The 22,990-nt window shown below is 32.1% G+C and overlaps 1 protein-coding gene across 2 annotated transcripts in view; it reads left to right on the top strand.

Annotated features, from left to right (window-relative positions):
- KHDRBS2 (KH RNA binding domain containing, signal transduction associated 2) overlaps nucleotides 1-22,990 on the top strand; it is a 750,586-nt gene that overhangs the window by 549,052 nt on the left and 178,544 nt on the right. Inside the window, exons 5-7 of one of the 2 annotated variants that reach the window (XM_044673645.1) lie at nucleotides 3,921-4,048; nucleotides 10,318-10,516; nucleotides 17,685-17,717. In XM_044673645.1, the coding sequence (XP_044529580.1) occupies nucleotides 3,921-4,048; nucleotides 10,318-10,516; nucleotides 17,685-17,717 (360 nt within the window). The remainder of the gene's footprint in view (nucleotides 1-3,920; nucleotides 4,049-10,317; nucleotides 10,517-17,684; nucleotides 17,718-22,990) is intronic. The other variant, XM_044673646.1, reaches the window with a different exon arrangement.

Raw genomic sequence — 22,990 nt, 5'->3', positions numbered from 1 at the left:
AAATATAAAATATATTCAAATATAAAAATCATATATATGTCTAGAGGGATCTGAAAAACCATTCATTTCAACTCCCTCATTTTACAAATATTTTACAGATAAAGATCAGTACAATGATTTTAGATTCACACCACTAGCAATGGTCTGAAACAAGATTTGAAGTCATGCCATGCCTCTAAGTTCTCAAAATGAACATTGTACCAGATTAACTTTTTTAGGCCCTAAAAAATATCTGAAATAAAAATGTATATTTTAATGCTAAAATTTTGTTCTGTGACACTGAAAAAATATAAATCTATAGTTATTAAGAATAAATAATCATTTTCTAGGCAAGTTTTTTATATTTATTGTTTGCTTGCTTTATATAATGGATAAAATCCATTCAAATACTGTTTTGTAGATTTATTATCTATAAATAGATTTATTATGTTAGTTGATACATTTATTAAAAATCAAGAAACAAGTGAATAAGTATAATCTTTTATGTAATACTTCTATTTTCACTTGTTGCCTAAATCATCTTATTAGTATTTTTCCTATCAATGCAATATTTAAAAATAATTTCATGACATTTTGCAATATATGTTCTCTCTTCCTTTCTACCCATGCCCCAAGCCCCAAGATGATAGATAATATGATATAGATTGTACATGTGTTACCAGAAAATATATATTTCTATGCTCATTGCATTGGGAAAGAAGATATATATTGCTTATGCAAGAGAAAAAATTCATAGAAGGAATAAAATGAATAATAATATGCTTCAACATTCATTCAGACTCCATCAGTTCCTTCTCTATGGCAAGAGATAGCCTTTTTGGTATAATGTGTCTGTTGTCTCCTTGCATTACTGATAAAAGTTAATTAATTCAGGTGATCATTATACCTTATTGTTGTTATTATGGATAGCTATTGTTGTACAACTGTACAACCATTATCCTGGTTCTGCTCATTTTACTTTGTATAACTTCATATCAGTTTTCCCAAGTTTTCTCTAATAATCTTGTTGGTCATTTCTTATGACAAAGTAGTTTTTCATTACAATCATATGCCGTATTTGTTCAGCCATTCCCCAATTGATGGACATCCTTCAGTTTCCAGATCTTTGCCATCCCAAAAAGAGCTACTATAAATATTTTCATTATCTTACCTTTGATCTTTTTGAGATACAGATGTAGGAGTGATATTGCTGGATCAAAGGGTATGTGCATTTCAAAGGCTCTTTGAGCTTGGTCAAAATCACTCTCCCAAATGATTGAATCAGTTCACAGTTCTAGCAATGGTCTATCAGTATCCTGATTTTATCACATCATCTTCAATATTTACTATATTCATTTTTTCTTATATTAGCCAGTATGATAGCTGTAAGGCAGAATTTCAGAGTTGTTTTAATTTGTATTTCTCTAATTACTAAAGATAATTAGCAAAGACTAAAGATAATTTTAATTTTTTCATTGAAGAATTGCCTGTTCATATCCTTTGACCATTTATCAATTGGGAAATGCTTTGTGTTCTTATAAATGTGTCAGTTATTCATATGATTGAGAAATTAGGTCTATATCAAAGACACTTTCTACAAATTTTTCCATAGGTTGTTATTTTCCTTCTAATCTTGGTTACATTGGTTTTGCTTTTGTTTGTGCAAAATCCTTAATTTAATGTAATCAAAGTTATCTATTTTATATCTTGTAATGTTCTCAGGGTCTTGTTTGGACATATTCTTCCCTTATTCATAGATTGACAGGTAAGCTATTCAATGCTCCCCTAACTTATTTAAAGTATTACCTTTATTCCTACATCATGTAATCATTTTTTTTACCTTAGTCTATGTCATTAAGTCAAGTTCTGTGGCTAGCTTCCTAAATGCTGTTTTCTAATTTTCATAGCTGTTTTTGTGGAATAATGAGTTCTTCTTCTAAAAGGTTAGATCTTTGGGTTTGTTAAACACTGGATTGCTATGGTAATTTACTACTCCATGTTGAGTGCCCAATTTATTCCAATGATCCATTATTCAATTTCTTAGCCAGTACTAGATTACTTTGATAGTTAACACTTTATGAAACAGTTTGAGATCTAAGATAGCTAAGCCATTTTTGTTTAAATTTTTTTTTCATTAATTCTCTTAATATTCTTGGCTTTTTGTACATCCAAATTGATTTTATTGTTATTTTTCTAGTTCTCTGAAATGATATTTGTGTAGCTTGAATGGCGTGACACTGAATATGTTAATTTTGGTAGAATTGTCATTTTTATTATATTGCCTTAGCCTACCCATGAGCAATTAATGTTGTTTTCAGTTCTTTAGATCTGAATTTATTTGTGTGGAAAGTGTTTTGTAATTGTGTTTAGATAGTTCTTGCATTTTTTGGACAGGGAACTTCCAGGTGTTTGATATTGTTTACAGTTATTTGAAATGCTGTTTCTCTATCTCTTGCTATTGGACTTGATTGGTAGTATAGAGAAATGTTGATGATTTATATGGAATTATTTTGTATCTTGTCTTTTTGATATTATTAGTTGTTTTAACTAGTATTTTTGATTGATTCTATAGGTTCTATAAGTGTACCATCATATCATCTACAAAGAGATGGCTTCATTTCCTCATTACCTATTCTAATTCCTTCAATATCTTCTTCTCTTATTGTTATAACTAGCATGTCTAGTAAGATACTGAATGGTAATGGTGCTGATGGCATCCTTGCTTCACTTTTGATCTTAGTAGGAAGGCTACTTATACTTTCTTTAGCTAATTGTAATCTGTCACAACTAAGACATGATAATCAGAGATTTAGTACAACAGCATCAAAATTGAGAGCATTCAAAAAATTAATTTTGGGGCAGCTGGGTAGCTCAGTAGATTGAGAGTCAGGCGTAGAGACAGGAGGTCCTAGTTTCAAATCTGGCCTCAGACACTTCCCAGCTATGTGACCCTGGGCAAGTCACTTGACCCCCATTGCCCACCTTTACCACTCTTCCACCAAGGAACCAATACACAGAAGTTAAGGGTTTAAAAAAATTTTTTAAATAATTATTACTTTAAATTTTTGTGCAATCTTGGTATATAACACAGTGCCTCAAATACACTTAACACTTGGTAGTAACGTTTTTTTACTTAAAATGTATATTGGTGTTTATACTTTTTTATGTTTTTCCTTTGTCATCACTTTATTGCTTCAGTAACCTAGAAAGTAAAGAGGAAAAAATATATATATTTCTTTTTCCTTGTAAGAGAAGAAAAAAATATACTTCTTTACTTCCAAGTGTGTGCCATGGCATGCACATTCTAACATTTCAAAAAATGTTCAGTTTTTTTAAAGTGATATTTTTCAATTCATTTTTAAAGTTTGTGCTTTTAAGATTATGTTCATTAAATATTACTATATATGTGTTTATTTATATATTAGTTGTTTTATTTTTATTGATGTATAAAATACTATACTTTAGGATTAAATAAAGGTTTACATTATTTAAAAAAGGATAAAATCCTTTCAGTGCATTTCCTAATATAAATGCTTGTATCTGCATGATAGCCATGTGATGATGGATAAATGACCACCCCGAGTCTCAGTTTTCTCATCTGTAAAGAGAATAATAATAGCTACAATTTCAGTGAACATATCTGTAAGGGAATTTATAAGTCATCTAGGCCAAAAGAAACAAGAGAACTGAAGGCTAGAGAATTCAATTGTTTGCCCTCTATGTAATAAGTGTCAGAGTGAGGATATGGATATGAAATAAAATTCAGTGCTCTGTCTACTGTACCACGTAGAAGAGAATTGTTATTATTATTTTAAGATGTTGTAGAAATTTTAAACAAAATATTCTTGGAAATACATAAATTGGTTCTTATTGTGGTTTGTATTTTATACCTCTATGAACTTCACATCAAATATTATTATTTTTTGTTTTCTCTCATTCAGGATTACAATGATGAAATTCGCCAGGAACAATTGCGTGAGTTATCTTATTTGAATGGCTCAGAGGACTCAAGTCGTGGGAGAGGTATTAGAGGAAGAGGAATCCGAGTCCCTCCTACAGCTACTTCAAGGTAGATTTATTCATTCTGCAATAAAAAACTAATTTCAAGACTGACACATACTGACTATGGGACTCTGGGCAAATCTCTAAGACTATAAATTGCAGTCAGGAGTGTAGACTGCAGAGAAAGTGTCAACCTGCATTAGTAGATGAAGTTTCCTGACCTAGGATTCCCTGTTTCATTGAAATCACTAATCCACTACCCACCTCCTGTATACATACAAATATATATATATATATATACACACACACACACACACACACACAAAAATGTTCCATTCTATTTCAGGTTCAGACTCCCAGATAATAGATTAAAAAAATGTTTCAGAAGTCATATACTGTAAGGAACACTCTTTGCAACTGGTAGATTACTTTCAATCCCCGGGAATTCTACAATAAATGGAGGAGAAAAAAAAAACATTTATTAAATGTATACTATATGCAAGACTTAATTCTTCCTGACACATGGGCCAGTACTCTACCTACTGTGCCATCTAGCCACCTGGTGTCATCACTGGAAATATGAAAAAAAAAAATCTTGGTATGCTATGTGTTATTGGGCTAGTAAAGCCTAACAGTAAGGATATTGTAATGGGAGGAACACTATTTACTTGTGTCTGAAACTGTTCCTGAATCAGTATAGATTTAATAAACATATTGATCCAAGCAGGGTCAGAAAGCCAGAATAAATGCTTTCACTTATTGACCCTGAAATGTCTTAAAAATTCACATACATTTTGCATTACAAAGTTATCAGCAATCAAGAGAAGACTGATTTTGAAATTATACTACTTTATTTAGACAGTAGACTCTCTTGCTGTCATAAATGTTTATAATTTTTTGAAGATTTTCAAAAGAAATCATTAGTTTTCAGAGAATCAGAATAATAAATATATCTTTTCCTAGACAACGTTCTCAGAAAATGCAATTCTGTTATTGCCTAAACTTCTTCAGCAGATATCATTGAAATCCATAAGGATGAAGATATGGCAAATTATTTTCCATATTACATAGAAACATTGCCCCCTTTAACAAAATAAAATGCTTATATGATATGTAGACTCGAACCAATATAAGAAATTTCTCAAAGAATATTTTTCATTTTAAAATTTAACATCATTATCTCCTTGCAATAGTTTAAGTTTCTAATTCAAACATCATTATATATGAGGAAATAAGGACAAAATTTGACTCCATGTAACTGACATTTTAGAATTAACTAAGGCAGTTTTTTTTTCTGAAAAATTCAGGATTTCAATTTTGCATTTCATTTGAATAAAGAAAAACCACAAAATGAAACAAAACAGCTGTGTTATTTTTTTCTCATTGTAAAGGAGTATTGATTCATTAATGACTCAGAGGCAACTCTGTCATAATGAAAAGTACATGAGATACAATGTTGGACAACCTTAGTTAAATTGCAGCCTTGGCCACTTATTTATTTCATAACTTTGGACATGGCATTTTTCCTGGTGGTGGCCTGTTTTCTTTATCTGCATAATGGAGATATTAAAACTGATGCAACCTTCTTTGCAGAATTGTTATGTGGAAAATCTGCTTTAAGCAGTATATGAATATGAATGATTCAGGGGGGAAGGACAGTGAATATATATGATTGTTTGGAAAAAGACTCAAAAAATTGGAGTGCATGGGTTCAATGGAAAATTACAACACAATGAGAAATGATGAATATGAAAAAAATAGAGACATAGGAAGTCATATGAACTGACACAAAGTGAAGCATGTTTAACAAGGAAAAAATATGTACAATTTTTACAATGACTAAATGGAGAGATCAAGAATAATAACAAAAATTGAAAATGAAAACTATACCATTTTAATGACTGAGAAAAACCTCACAGAAAAGATTAAGAATTTAAAGCCTCTTAATTTTTCCCTGAGAGATTGGACTATAGCTTTGGAACAGTAAATGACTAATGTCTTAGTTTTGCTTAATTTGTTTTGTTGTGTAAGATAGTTCTCTAAGTGAGAGACAATGTGAAATGCATTGGAAATGAAGGCAAAGTAATACTAATGTAATGTTAATGTAATAATAATGTAATGTTATCAGTCCACCCCTCCCTTCCAAAGAAGGTGAGCAATTTTAGGAAATTTACTTGGGAGGAAATTTACTTACAGAGGAAAATTTACTTAGGAGCATCTAAGTATGCAAATATACAGTGGATCCAGTCATATAACCATTTATTAGTGCCTACTTCTCTGCCAAGTACTATGCTAATTGCTAAGGATGATACAGATATAGCTATTGAAATAGAGTCATATATATATATATATGTATATATACGAATATATGACAGTTTCTGCTTTCAATGAGCTTACAATCTAATGGAAGACAAAAAGCAAGAAGAAGCTGAATGTAGAGAGGGCTATGATGAAGAGATTATGGTGGAGAAGTCAGCCAGAGAAATCCCAATGTAGTGAAGTCCAGTGAAATATGAGGTTGTTTTAACTGAGCTCTCAAAGGAGAAGTTTGGAATTGATGGCTCTACCCCCCCAATCAGAGAAGCACAGTAGAGTGAAGTGGTTTGGTACAAGGCTGATGAAATATCACTGGATAATGTTATCCCAATATTGAGCTTCTTGAGATTTGATGGAGAAGTTAGAGAATTCTCAAAGTAGTGTGACCAGATGAGAAGTGAGGAAATCATGTGAAGTCACAGGAATGGGAGACAATATAACCCTAACAACTGAAGGAAGAGACTGTACCAAGAGGTGTTGTTTTCTTTCTTGTTTGGTTTTATATAGTGAATATCTGCAGAAAAGGTCTTTGTCATGAGTGTCTATGTCTACATTTTATTGCTTTGAAACAGAACTTGAATTCTTTTCAGCACACTTGGTTCATTGAAAATGTTAAATCAGCATATGAATACAAATTGCTTCATTACTGAAGCTCTCTAATGTAAATAGCAACTGTGGATTGCATAATTACTTTGAAATGGGAATTTTTATTTTCTCTTTGAATCTAGTGTAATTCTAATATTTCATTAATCTTTCATTTTAAAATGTTTCCTGAACAATAATTTATTTGCAAATTTTTGTTTGGGTGTTTGTTCTCCACATCATTGTATAGTAACTACACATCTGCCAACAAGAAAAGATACTTTAAGTGAATATTTAGAAGAAAGTTTCATTAAAAGAAAAGGGAAATGACATTAATATTTTGCCACAATTAATTTAATGATCCAAGGTCCCCTAAAATTCTTCACTGACTATTTTCCAAATTAATTTTCAAAGCCTTTGTGAGGAGCCGTTTTGCAGGAAGTTCACTCCACTACCCACATAAAATGAAATCTAGTTTGCCACATGTATACTGTAAGGTATTCTTGTTCTTCCCTGGTGTTGATGCAACACTGTCCTCTTTCATCGGCCAGTACTTTGCTTTAGAAAATATGTCTTTGAAATGAATACTTTGAAATGAAAAAAAAAAGGCTTTACTTTCAATGTAGATTTGGCATCATTGATACTATTTATATATCAACAAGGAAGCAAATGGGGTAGAACTATGTTCTGTTTCAAAACAAACATAGAATAAAATATGCTTTATTGAAAATGAGGAATTAGGACAGTATCATTTTCACACATATGACAAAGTATCAAAAATAGATAGATTAGAAAATACGATATTTGTTTCAAGAATGAAAATTAAAATGTAAAATATCAAATTTGAAATATTAAATACATATGTAATCAATCATGCTTGAAGATAATTTATACCAGAATCATTTTATTTGATAATATTCCAAATAAAATATCAAGTATTTTAGTGATAATGCAAAAGAGACACCCAAGTTTGTACTGCATATGTTAAAATTAAGAAACTATGCAGCTAATAAACCATAATGTGGCAACACCTCTAAATAGCCTATAGGAAAGTTTCTCAGAATTTTTTCATTATAAAAAAATGCATCATTGCTGGATGAAGAGGTTTATAACTTGGCTCAAAAGATAGGATTTCAAAAGCACCCCTATAGTCCAAAGTTGGAAAGATATGGTATTGCAGATAAGGTAGAATAAGTATGCAACATTCCAATTTTCTCTGAGTCACTAGACTTTTCAAAGCTTGAGAGGACCAATAGATCATCTAGTCAAACTCCCTAGTTGTACAAATGAGAAAATGGAGGCTATCCTTTGAGAAAAAAATGAAAAGAAAATATAATTGGACTCTTTTCTCACATATTTCAGAAGAATTCTAAACCTTTTCAGTGGTTTCTGAATATCATAAAGTTTGATTAATCCCATTTGTTCTTACGCTTTTAGTTGAAGTAGCCTTTGTGTTCATTCCTATAATAAAAAGCATTTAGTCATTTTCTTAGCATGGTATGCTTATGTGTTTCTCCAGCACCATGGTTACAATAAGATGAACTGTGGCTCAGGTTATACTTTTGGATAGTGACTTACAGCAAAGAAAGCCCCTAGGAGGGAGTAAAATTAAATTGAAGTTTCACATAATTGCAAATGTATCCCAGTATAATGGGACAAAGTAATTTTTTACTCTGTTTGATCAATCATTAGAAACTTTAGTAAAGTGTAAAAGGCAATGTGGTATAATGGAAAGAGAACCAGCCTCAGAGTTTATAAGAAATGAGAGTTCAGTCCCATCACTTATCCTGGATAATTTTGATTTAACTTTTTTAGATGCAGGCAATTTTCTTAAATTATAAGTAGCATATTAGTTACTATTTTTGTATCATTTGAGGAAATTTCCATAGTGAAAACTCTTCTGATTTTGATGATAAAAGCACATGACCAGGCAGACAGTAGAATATTTACTGCTTTTGTTAGACAGATAGCAGGAGAATCCATCTCCAAGCCTGGAACCACAGATACATGACTGTGGCAGATCATGAAGTATATAGATAGTTGAATGGAAAATGTAATATTAATAGATAGTCTTTCCTATCTTTGAAAAAGGAAAAATGATTTTCTCACCCAGACCTTTGAAGTACCTAGAGCAAACAGTGTTATCCCTACTTTAGAGCTGAGGAAACTAAAGCTCAAAGAAGTCTCATCATTTTCTCCAAACTTATTCAGTTGATTATAGTCAGAGTTTAAATTCTAACGCAAGTCTACTGACTAGAAAGCCAAGGCTTTCATTACCATATACCTTGCCTAGGTCTTCCAGATAGATACTGACTTGGAATCAATAAGGTGATCATTCTGTACCTTTTCCATGTTATATGAAAGGAGTTCCATGCCTGCTGCAGCTACCTAATGACTGGGGTGGCTGTTTTCAGAAAGAGCTAGTGTGGTGATAGAGCCATATATGTATATGTATATGGCTCTATCATCACACTATATAGACATAGACATAGATATAGATATAGATATAGATATAGATATAGATATAGATATAGATATAGATATAGATGTAGATATAGATATATAGATATATAGATATAGATATAAATATAGATATAGATGATTGCCTTTGAGGAGACGAAGCCTAGTAGATTACTTGAGCTCAGAAGTTCTGAGCAGTGGCATGCTAAATCTAATGTTTCTCCACTAAATCCAGCATTAATATGGTAAATCCTTAAATGTAAGACAGTGATTCCCAAAGTGGGAGCTAGAACCCCCTGGTGGGTGCTGCAGCGATCCAGAGGAGTGGTGATGGCCACAGCTGCATGTTTTTTTCCATTAATTGCTATTAAAATTTAAAAAAATTAAATTCCAGAGGGCTAAGTAATATTTTTTTCCAGAAAAGGGGCAGTAGGCCAAAAAAGTTTGGTAAACACTTATGTAAGGTGTTATCAGGCTGTGGGAAAAGGGCAGATGGAGCAATCTGGGCCATATCACAAATATAATAGACTAAATCTCTGACATTGCTCAGCAATAACATTGGGATCATAAGTAGGTTTCTGGCTTGGGTAAGATAGGACAGATTCAGTTTGAAATAGAAGAGGAGGGAGAGGAGCAGGAAGAAGAAAAGTAAAGAGAAGGAGGAAGAAGAGAAGGAGGAGTGGGAAGAGGAAAAGAAAAGAAAAAGCACTAATCTAGAGGAATTGCACTTGACTCCTACTCTCAATACTGCTATTTACTACCTGTATGATTTTGTATAGGTCACTTCATAGATGTGGCTCTTGGTTTCTTTATTTATACTATGATCTGTTGGATCGCATAGACATCTTCCAGCTCTAGTTCTATGCTCTTATCATTCTAGACATGATAACAGATAGCTTTCTATCATCTATAGCCCTTGCTCACTCTTCCTTTATGTATCATTAGTATATATTTGTGTGTGTTTTTTTTTCCTTCTAGGGGCCGTGGTGGTGCAATTCCTCCTCCCCCACCACCTGGAAGAGGTGTACCAGCACCCAGGGGGACAACAGTGACACGTGGCGCTCTTCCAGTACCCCCAGTAGCAAGAGGGGTTCCGACTCCTAGAGCAAGGGGAGTTCCAGCTGTTCCAGGATACCGGCCACCCCCTCCCCCAGCCCATGAAGCCTATGAAGAATATGTAAGTAAAGGAAAGGCACTGACCATTATTATCAGCTAAATTATTTGAACAATCATGAAATAACCTGGACCTCAGAGACATTAGAATGCTAAGAATAGATTAGCTAATGCCTGTACTTGATTCTCATTTACATCGCTCAGGATTTAGAGAAGTGTATTTGATGTGATAAAGAGTCCAAAAGGTTGTGATTTAAATCATTAGAACATTTTAAAATGAGCTTTATTTTTGCAAGCTCCATGTGCTTTGCAGTTAGGTATAATTGGCTTAATAATAAGGACTAGATGGCAGACCAAGATTTCCATTACATAACTTGCCTGAGATCCTAATGTTTCAAGACAGAAAGACCAATGTTAGGCATAAAGTAATCCCTTGTGTCTCTTCATGTTCTGTTCAAACACAATTAAGGTTGGAATAAAGTTCTCCCTCCTCTCTCTCTCTCTCTCTCTCTCTCTCTCTCTCTCTCTCTCTCTCTCTCCTTTCTTTCTCTATCTCTCTCTTTTTTTTCTTTCTCTATGCAACATGGAAAATGGCAGGGTGGAATTCTCCAGGGGGGGGTCCCCTGGAATTCTGGGTGAGGCTATACCCTGTATCTTGCAGGAATTCCACCATGCCATTTTTCATGTTGCCTCTCTCTCTCTCTCTCTCTCTCTCTCTCTCTCTCTCTCTCTCTCTCTCTCTCTCTCTCTCTCTCTCATAAAAAAACAGGATTCTAGCATGTGGTAGAAATAGGTTAACATATTGCTTTGCATAGATGATTTTCAAGTTGAATGTCCCTAATATCTCTGCTACTATTTATACATAGATCAGAAAGAGATTTAATATTTCTCTAGTTAAAGGGTTATTTTGTAGAAAATAAAGCTAGAGCTGATTATTGTGAGAAACCTTGAATATCTTTTGTTTTCCAAATAGTGAAAATTTCCCAAAGATAAAAATGATAGGAAATCAACATTCCATAAATTTTAAATCATTTGAAGGAGTTGTTTGTAATAGATGCTGGGTGAAAACTNTCTCTCTCTCTCTCTCTCTCTCTCTCTCTCTCTCTCTCTCTCTCACATAAAAAAACAGGATTCTAGCATGTGGTAGAAATAGGTTAACATATTGCTTTGCATAGATGATTTTCAAGTTGAATGTCCCTAATATCTCTGCTACTATTTATACATAGATCAGAAAGAGATTTAATATTTCTCTAGTTAAAGGGTTATTTTGTAGAAAATAAAGCTAGAGCTGATTATTGTGAGAAACCTTGAATATCTTTTGTTTTCCAAATAGTGAAAATTTCCCAAAGATAAAAATGATAGGAAATCAACATTCCATAAATTTTAAATCATTTGAAGGAGTTGTTTGTAATAGATGCTGGGTGAAAACTTTTGAAAAAAACAGAACACAAAAGATGTTTTGAAACCATTCTTTGAGAAGATTTCTTAGCTAACAGTGGTCTTCCAGACACCTCTCAAACTGTTTCAACACTATATAAATAGCCTTTATTTTCTGCCAGTTCTCCAGTAAACTCTTCATTTAAGCCAAAGTATCTAATCATTCATCTATACAAAGAATAGTTCTTTTTGAGAACTTCCTTTAGTAGCTTAGAAAAGTTTAAAAAATACTATTTTTATTCACTGATCCTTCCTCAAATCTTTACACCCCAAATTTATTTTGTTCATGCTATTATTAAAAACAAAAACAAAAAAAAATACAGATACATTAGTGCTTTTTCTTCCTTCTATCTCACTTAATACCATGTATACATTTTGACATTTAATAAAAAATAACTACCATTTATATAGTACTTTAATGTTTGCAAAACACTTTTCCTGCAACATTTGCTTTATTCTCCCAACAAATATTTGAGATAAATGCTAAAAATATTGTCAAGCTTATTTTACTCAGGAGTAAACTGAGCATCAAAGAGGTGCTGGTGGCTCAGTGGATGTATTGGACCTGGAATCAGAAAGATCTGAATTCATAGGGAAGGTGAAGAAGGGTGGGAGAAAGCAGGGATTACAAAATATCAGAAAATTATTATTAAAAATTATATAAACATATAAAATAATTAAATTTTATTTTTAAAGAAAGACTTAAAATCAAATCTGACCTCATATACTTACTTCCTAGCTGTATTGCTTTGGGCATGGCACTTAAGCTATTCTTACCTCAGTTTCCTCAACTATAAAATTATATTAATAGAACATTTCTTCTAAGTTTCTTGTCAGTATCAAACAAGATATTTGTAAAATATGCTTTGCACAGTTCTTGGCAAATGGTAGGGATTATATGAATGCTTATTTCCTTCCTTTTCACTCTTTGTCCAGGATCACATAGCTAGTAACTGTCTACTATGAAACAAGTTCTTCCTGACACCAAATCTGCAACTCTATTGTCATTATCACATTAATCTAACTGATAGAATACAATCTGCACTACCCATTATGTGTGAATGCTCACAGTATATTCATTATAAATAATGATAATAATAACTCAGTCTATATCATCTATATTTACAAAGCATTTTTCTCATAAGAGCCCCATTAGATAAAAAATACCTATATTTTATAATTAAAAAAGAAGATATTCAATTTGATTAATGACCTTGTTAAGGACTGCCTTCTAGTGAGTATTAGAGCTAGGATTAAAATTCATGTCATCAAACTCCAAGTCCCAATTCTTTCAACTACATTTATATTTTCTAATATTAAAATATTATATTAATTTAACACAGGAGTTGGCAAACTACCATACACAGATCAAATCTATTCCATTTCTTGTGTTCTTATGGCCTGGAGATTACCCTGTAGGCCATATAAAAATGGACGGTACCCCAGATTTGCCCCTCAAGCTATGATTTTCTTGATCCCTGATTTAATACATAAAACAACCTATTAATGTTTTTAACTGTAATGTCTTCAAAAATCATACTGTATTTACATTTCATTTGAAAAGGTTAAATGCTTACTAATATGTTAGGTTATATTCCTCAGTCCCAGCTATCAACACATTAAATTATGTGGCTGATCTGGTTTCCCTCTAAAATAAAATGTGAAATTTTATAATTTCACATAGGTTTCATTTTATTTATATATACATGTATATATAAATCTACATATATATATACACACATATGTATACTTTTTTATACATATCCTTAGAAATTCAAACATGCTTACTAAAACAAGAAATTATAAAATAACTAATTTTATAATAGATATGTAAAAAAGAAAATAATGATGAAAGAGTTTTCTAATTATTTACCCTTTTTACTAAGGCTTTGTCTTAGGGATGACATTTATAATAGTTATTTATAATAAAAATTCATCTTATTTTTAGTAGTCTATGTCTGATATGTTTATTAAAAGTCATTAAAATAATAGATCTTATCTTACATTATAATAATTCCTACAAAATTTTATACAGTGTCATATATGTAGTATGATATCAACTGATGTTAGATGATCATTAATAATTGAAAACAGCAATTATCATTTGTGCTTGAATATGCAGACAGTAATAAAGTACACTTATCCCCTCACCCCTCAAAAAAGGAGGAAGAGGAAGGCCTAATCAGAAATTCCCAGATACCTAGCAATTAATTAGAAAAAATCCTTGAGGTAGAACATATAGCAATTCAAAGTAATATGCCAAGAATTCCTGACTATTAGGTCTAGTCTTTGACTATTGATTTCACTATAAGAAGTAAAAAAAAAAGTTTAAGTATCTCAATAACAAAATAATATCAACATACTAAGTTGATTGCAAAATCCAACCGGTATCTATTTTATGATGAAGTCCTTAGGAAAGTTCCCCTCATTTTAACCAACACTACCAATAAATCCTCATCTTAGATTTTTCAGTCCCATAATAGGTCTTAGCATTAAGGTTCTGACCACATAGCAGGTGTATAGACAATCAAATCCACTGCTTGCCTGGCAAGAAAGCATTCTACTGTAAATGGGGCTGAAAATGAGTTTAGTATTTAGCTGTCTCAAAAAAATGTAAAAAATGTTTTAAAAATTTAAATACTTATCAAATAGAAGGCAATATGCTAAGTTCAGGGGACTATAAGGAAAATAATTACATAATACATAAATGCTGTCAAAGAGATGACAATTTAGGACACACATTTGATAGAGGTAAAAGTGAGAGGGGTACATATGAGATGCCAGTAAGAAAGGAGAGTTTGGAAGAAGGAGAATTTTTTCTTGGTGGAGAGATCACAGGAGGCCTCATGAAAGACATAATTCCTAAGCTTTGCTATGAAATAGGACAATGATTTTTAGAAGTGAATTCATCTGGAAAATGAGGGGTTGCATATCAATTGGGGAATGGTTAAACAAGTTGTGGTTTATGACTATGATGGAATACTACTGTACAATAAGAAATAACTAGCAAGCTAATTTTTTTAAAACATGGAAAGAACTACATTAAATTATGAAGAGTGAAATAAGGAGAACCAAGGGAATTTATATTATATTTATATTATTTATTTATATTATTTATATTTATATTATATTTAGGAAGAGAAATATTGTTTGAATAATGATGTATGTGAATCCATCTCCAGAGAAAGAACTGATAATTAGAAATAAATAAGAAATAGTTTATATTGTGTGCATGTATATTTACACATGTATAGACATATATAGACAAATATAGACATATATGTATATGTGTATGGCTTATATATATGTGTTATATATATGTGTGTGTGTGTATATATATATATATATATATATATATATATATATATATATATAAACTTTTTGTCAAATGGTGCCTTCTCTAGTGCAGGTAGTGAAGTCACTTGTAGCCCTGAGGCCCTGTGATTCTGGTTTTAAAGAAGTAGAAAACAAAATAGATTATATGTGCCAATGACCATTTTAACAAAATGATGCACTATTAACTCTGTGTATGAAAAGGAAAGGCTGAAGCAAGAAAATCAGATAGGAGACTAACAGGAAAAAAAACAGATTTTAGGGAATGAGGATATGAACTACTGTAAGTAGCAAGTAAGTAAGAGAGGATATGAAATGATGGATATTAGAGATGTGATCATAAATAAATTTTCAAAATTAACAAGACATTCTATTTTACTCTGTAGGGGAAGATAGTGAGGGAGAAGTTGAAGATAACTCAAAGGTTTTAAGATTGTCGAGCTATCTTTCACCATTGCTTGAAATAAGTTTATCTAGCTTGAGTAAGGTTAGGTTTAGGGAACGGAAAATAAATGTGGGTTATATTGGTACATTAAGTGAATGTGCAATATACCTGTAGATATTCATTGTTACCTAGTTATTTCCATCGTGTCACACTTTTCATAACCTCATTTGGGGTTTTCTTGGCAACTGAGATGCTGGAGTGGTTTGCCATTTTCCAGTTCATTTTCCAGATGATGAATTGAGGCAAACAGGGTTAACTGACTTGCCCTAGATGACAGTTAGTAAATGTTTGAGGCTGGATGTGAACAGAAAAACATGAGTCTTCCTGATTCCAAATCCAGTGTTCTATCCACTGTACCAGCTATAATATCCATTAGATTGAATGGAATGATTAGATGTATAATTTTATTATTATATGTATAATTTTAGAAAGGATATGGTATAATGTAGAGGTTCATATTTGTATCTTATTCCTTACAAAATGCTTTTGAAAAAAATTGTTTCCTTTGATTTACATGCTAATATTTTTAATCATCAAAAGCAAAAGCAGCATAAAGAGAGAAGTGAGACTGTTACTTTTTTAAATACATGTGTATGATTTTTTATTTTTTATATTTTCTTCTTCAGGTAATATAAAAAAATCAATAAAGTATTCTAATATGGAACAACACATTTGGGAAGGACATGATTAAAATTAATTTCAACCCTACACAAGAAATTGTGGCCAAGTAGAATCAATCATGCTAACATAATTTATAAATTCATTCTGAAAAAATTTTAAGAAGCTTTTCTTTTCATTAGTCTTAACTAAGACTTTTGGCATTCTGGCCCATCTTATCATCTAATTCGGTCTCAAGCAGCCTCCTTCCAGGAACAGTAAGAGAATGCCACAATTCACTGGTAAATCAATAGCCCCTAAAAGTTCCATAAATGAGTACAGGCATGCCAACTTTCCATTTCATGTGTACAATACAATTTTAGTAAGGAGAGGAAAATATTGAATTAAAAGATAATGGGAATCAATGCTTCTGACATTTTTGTGGAAGGAAAGATTATGGTCCTAATCTATATTACATTCTGTGAGGTGCCACATTCTGTTACTTTTTGTGAAATAACCAATTAGCCATATCCCAGAGGATAGAGCTTTATTTAAGATTTCTAGATTATGTGTCTGTTGACTATGCATATTTCTATTAAAAGTTTTACAAACTTATTTCCATTGCATATATACCTATTTTTGCATGGAAATTTACATTACTATTGAACATTCCATCCATTTTTTCCACTATTTTAATGATAGCTCAGTATAGGTTAGAGTGTGATGATAGTTGTTTAAAATGGGTCCATGAAGTTAAGGATAATTCTATTATTATAAGACTTATTGAGACGTCTTGTAACAGGAAAAGAAAGCTATCCTTAGATCCAGAAATACCTGGATTATTGCTGCTTCTGCTACATGTCAAGAAGGTCAGATGACTTTAAACAAGTCACTTAAACTCCCAGTTTTCTATGCAAATCACTAAATCTATAACCTCTAGAGATGGTGATGAAATGCATTGATGGAGGGAATGTCTTTATCCTAGAAGTCTTCATGCCAATGAAATAAAAATTAGTCACTCTCATTAAGGAGCATTTCTCCAAAATATCAGGTCTTACCATCTTTTGAAGTAGCTAGATGGTGCAATGGCTAGAATTCTTCATTTAGAATCAAGAAGATCCGAGTTAAAATCCAGCCTCAGAGATTTACTAACTGAATGTCCTTGGTTGCAGCACTTAACACCTATATGCCTCAGTTACTGAACTATAAAACAGAAATAATAATAGCACCTACCTTGCAGAGTTGGTGTGAGGATCAAATGAAATAATGAGCATAAAGCACTGAGCACAAAGCCTGTGACATAGTAGGTGCTATAAAATGCTTATTCCCTCCCCCTTGAAAATGTGTTTCATTTTGTTTACTATTTCTTCATAATTTGAAGACTTTAAGTTCTTTTCATCAGACATCATCTTTCTCTGAGCCTATTATTAGCATGGGGACATTCTTTAACACAGCACTCAAAACTGAATGCAAAACTGGTCTCTTTACCATCCTCATCCACTAACCTCTTCGATGACACTGAGGATGCCCTATTGCCATTATCTCAATATGGAAATAAGGTTATTTTCTTGCCTCTGCTTTGAAGAATTAATTTAAAGACCACTAATAAAGCATAGTTTGATCTAGATTTCTTATACTCAATGTTTCTACAACATTTCATAAAAAGCAATTTATGTCAAATTATTTCCCTTATAATTTCTATTCTACTTTTCCATCATTCCCAGTGAAAATCCATCCTTCTACAGATATAAAATTAATCCTTACACTTTTGTTAATTAAGAAAATATTGTTCAACTTGTCTTTTTTTAAGGGATGGAGATTGCATCTTTAGCTTATCAGAAGCTTTTGCTTTATTAAAACTGGAAGTTAGAATAAATTAAAGCCCCCTAACCACACTTTGACAACTTCCTAATCAAAAGAGCATTATGGAATGTTTGTACTCAAGAAAAACTTTGAAGTCACCTAGCTTAATCTAGCCTGATATTCAATAAGTTGCTATTATGTTTTTATGTTACTTTACATTTATGTGTGTGTATGTGTGCAAGGCATTTCAACAAACATGAACCAACAAACCAACCATGCCTGATAGTATTTTTAACATTTTATCTTCAGAACCATAAATTTCTCTTACCTCCACCAACAAAATATAAAGAGGTATGAGAGGTATGATTGTTCAAATCTTGTCTTAGTCTAAACTATTAACACAAAGATTCCAATTTATTTTTAATCTATTTTAACTATTATATTATTTGAATATTATCTTTTTATTTCTAACTTTCCACTGCATCAATTATGTTTTAGCTTCCCATACTTCTCTGAATTTTCTGTATTTATTTTCCTATGACATATTAATATTCAATTGCATTCATATGCTAGTTATTTCTCTATATACCACATTTTTCCAGTGCTTTGCTACTTCAAACAGTGCTTTTATGAATATTTGTTGTATGTGAAACCCTTAGACCTTCTTGAGGTAAATCCCTAATAAGGAAGTTTCAATGAAAAATACATATCTTGTGTTTATGTGCATTCCCACAGTTTCTGGGTTAAATGAAACATTTAGTTAATATATTCTTTGGAATAAAATAACCAGACAAAATCAGAGCTTGCTTCATATTTGCACTGGTAAATAAAATAATTCAGAAACACAGGAAAAAGTAGTTTTTGCCCATTCAACAAACTAAATTGAGCTCTCAGCCCCTGTGGAAAACACATTCTCATTTCTATGTCTCTAAAGCAGATGTTTGAATCAGAGGGTGGCATCATACCCCAAACTCAGTCTGCCATAGTTTTAGAAGCAAATACTACCGCTCTAGCATTTCCAGTCCTCATGCTGCTATTTCTACTAGTCTATCTAACATTCTACCCATCTGTACCACCTCTATGGGGGAGTGGCATAATGTGGCTATCAACTTGTTTCTGTTCCCTTTTCTTTTGGTATGATATACAGATAAAAAAATAGAATCATAGGATTTTCTATTCAAAGGATCATGTGGGTCAGTGAGGAAAGGGACTTTAAAAATCCTCTATGGTTGTCTTCAGACATTGAATCTTTAGCAGAAAAAAAATTTGTACTCATCAATAACTCTATGTTTACTTATTTTTAAATGTCATAATGATCTCCTATACTAATAATTCAATGCATTTCAAAAATTAAAAATCAGAGAAATTTTAAAAAGATGAAATTGTATCCTTGAGTCAAAAGGGAGCCCCAGAACCTTTAAGAATATGGGAGAGTTGGACCTGTGCTTCAAGAAAATCTCTTAGGATTTTGTATGATAAATGGATGGGAGAGGGGTAAGATATGAGGCAAAAAGACAAGAGATGAAGTTATTGTCAACACTCTGCCAGCAGACCAGCGGTTCTCAAATGTTTAGGTTTTAGAACATTTTTTTTCTTGAAATTTATTGCAAACACCCTAAACAGATTTCATTTAAGTGTGTTATATTGATCTATATTTGCCATATTAGAAGTTAAAATCTTAGAATTACCATGAAAATAGTTTTGATCTAACAGATTCCCTGAAAGGTTTCGTGAATCCCCAGAGTTCATTACTTTGAGAATTGATGGACTAGAAAATAATTTCTAAGGGATTAAACCATGGAAGTGGCCATGTAAAATGAAAAAAAAATGAACAGATGTGAAAGATGTCATGGGGATAAAAATGACAAGATTTTGAAAGCAATTTTATATGTTGGAGCAAGGGGGAATTAGGAGTCTAGGATGACTCAGAGATGGCAAATTGAGGTAATTGGAAAAAAACTGGAAAGAGTATCTTCAACAGCAATAAGGAAGCTTGAAGGAAAGTTGAGTTTGTAGCAAAAGATGATAAATTGAGATTTGTAATACAAATCCAGCCAGCCCATCTTTATTTGCTCATCCAGGATGACTCACTTTATTCTGCCAAATTATTTTATTATTTTTTCCTAATTATATGTATGTGTGTAGCATTAGGAAGCTCCTGCCTTGTTATATAGAGCCCTTCCATAGAGGTACACTTACAACAACCAAAAGTTTGTGTTGGGCCAGGAAGTCATCCAGATAGGGCTGAAATGGGAGATTTTGCTCATATAGCTTTGAGGATGTCTGGGTCCTAGTTAGGTGAAAACCTCTCAGAAGGGCCAATGCACAGATTGTTCATGCAAAATAGAAGGATGCAGAGTAGGAGAAGGTTGTGTGATAATGAGTAAAGGAATGGTGTGATCATGTCGTATGCAAGTTGTCACTGTACTATTGAAAGGATAGAGAGTTGCAACTTCTGTTTACATCCTCCATTGGTTAAATGATCACTCTTCTCTCCCTTCTCCCCCTGCCCTTGGACTCATTTTATGGCATTTTATAGGTATATAGACCTCATTTTGGAGATAAAGGAACTAAATAACCTAAACACTTCCCACCAAAAAATCTATAATTCAAAACCACAAAGATAAGTTAATAAAAAGGAAATATACTTTAAAATGTAGATAAAAGGTCAAAATAGTTTTGCCATGATATATAGAAAACCCTATATGTCCTATATGTTAAAAAAAGTCTATGTGAATGAGATATACCCTTAATAAAATGGAGGATTATTGGAGGCAAATCTTTCATTTTAAGTTTTGAGGCCCTAAAATTCTGCTTAATTCCTGTCACATAGTAGATGTTTAATTAATGATTATTAATTAATTGAACAAATCCAGCAAATTTTACCAAAAAGGTTCTGTCCTATTACCACTCTCAAAGGACATATTTAATATATAGATAACATATGAACTCAAATAAATATGAGATATACTATTATATAACTAAAGGACAGATATTTAATGTTCTCTAAGAAAATTTGAAAAAAGGAAGGATCATTCCATTTCCATAAATTAGGAATGTCTAAATGGAGTAGGCTGTACATAAACTGGAAAAGAAATCCAGTTTTTATCAAATCCATGGAAATATAATCTCAGTCAATAAGCATTTATTAAATGCCTCCTCTGTGCCATGTTCTGGGGATACAGTGGAAGATAAAAGATAGTCTGTCCTAGAGGAACTAACAATATAACGGGAAGACAACAAATGTGTATATACAAATAACCTATGTGTGTGTGTGTGTGTGTGTGTGTGTGTGATAAATAAGAAATAATTGCACTAGAATTAAGAGAATGAGATTTTAGCTGGAACTTGACTGAAGCCAGAGAAGCCAAGAGGTGGAGAATAAAGGAAATAATTCAAGGCTTGGGGGACAACCAGTGAAAATGCCCAGGGCCAAAGAGTGTCTTATTTGTAAAACAACAAGGATGTCAGTGTCACCATGACACTTAGAGGTTAGTTCAAGGTAGCTAGAAAATTGAGTGAGCAAAAGGGAATAAGGGAAACAAAGAAGAGAAGATAAATTAGAATGTGCATTAAAAAGTGTAAGAAATTTTTATTTTATCTTCTAAGAAATGAGAAAGCATTATTTTTGGCAGATATTTTGATCTCTTAATTAGGAAGTTTAGAGGTGACATAGAAAGAGGGCTGTGTTCTAGTCCTGCCTTTGACACAAACTGGCAATGTGATCCTCTCACAATTCAGTTATCTTCTCAGTTCTCTGTTAAAGTTATTAAAACAAAAAATCGCATAACATTTTTGAGAGGGAGTTTCTCATGGCAATGGAACTATAAATCTAATAAACACCACTCCCATCTCAAAATGACTATTTGGTAGCAATTCTAAGGATCTGCTGAAGATAGAGAAGTATGATACAGAGATAATGTTTAATAGTAATTTATATTATTTCAAGATAATGGCAATTGGGCCAACCTTTAACTTTTATATTATGAGTAGAGAGAAGGGAATTAGATATAGGAAATGTTTGTGAGATAAAATTAATAAACCTGGCAATTGATTGGATGGAGAAGGCTGGAATAATGGAGAGAGAAGGGTCAAAGGTTACTACATGTGAAACTGGGAAGATGTTGTATTATAAATTTTAAAAAAGGAAGTTGAGAGTATAAAAGTGGTGATGTATTTAATTGTGTATATGTTGAATTTTAAATGCTTGAGAAACATCCAAGTGAAGATAATCAGAAGCATCAGAGAAAAGAATATGGTTATAAAGACAGATTTTGAAGTCATCTATTTAGAGGTAAAAACTGAGGCTATGGTTGTTGATGAAACCAGCAGGAGAGAAAGTATAGAAAAGGCATAAAAGAGTGCAGAGAACAGTCTTGGGAAATATCTCCAAGACAAATAAGAGTAAGAATAAATGGAAGAGACTTTTAAAAAGAGGATGTTTCTTTATAAAAAATATTTGATACATATGTATTTAACATAAACATAATAATATATGCACATAAGTACACTCATGTTCAAGTGTGTATTTATTTGTGTATATACATATTCATATGCATGTGTGTTTGGTGGGCAAGAAAATGATATCTTAAAAGTTGCTAATTTTCAGTTACAAATGTAAAGATTTGCTGTAATAGTAGCCAGGAAATTTTCTTATAAAAATTTAATTTCAAGGCCAATTATACGAAGCAATATGATATAGTTGAAAGAATACTGAATTTGGCATAAGAAGTCCTGAGTTTAAATCTATTTTCTTCCAAGTAGCTGCTTGTTGCACTTAGGATTGGTCAATTTACCCATCTAGGACTTAGTTGCATCATTTATAAAATCATGGCATAGGCCTGGATAACCTCTAAGCATACTTCCAATTCTAAATCAATAACATATGTAGTTTCATTTACGTAGCAAGACTATGACCATGTA

This window comes from Gracilinanus agilis, chromosome 4, assembly GCF_016433145.1.
Source record: "Gracilinanus agilis isolate LMUSP501 chromosome 4, AgileGrace, whole genome shotgun sequence".
Lineage (NCBI taxonomy): Eukaryota > Metazoa > Chordata > Mammalia > Didelphimorphia > Didelphidae > Gracilinanus > Gracilinanus agilis.
This window is presented reverse-complemented; position numbering and strand designations above follow the sequence as displayed.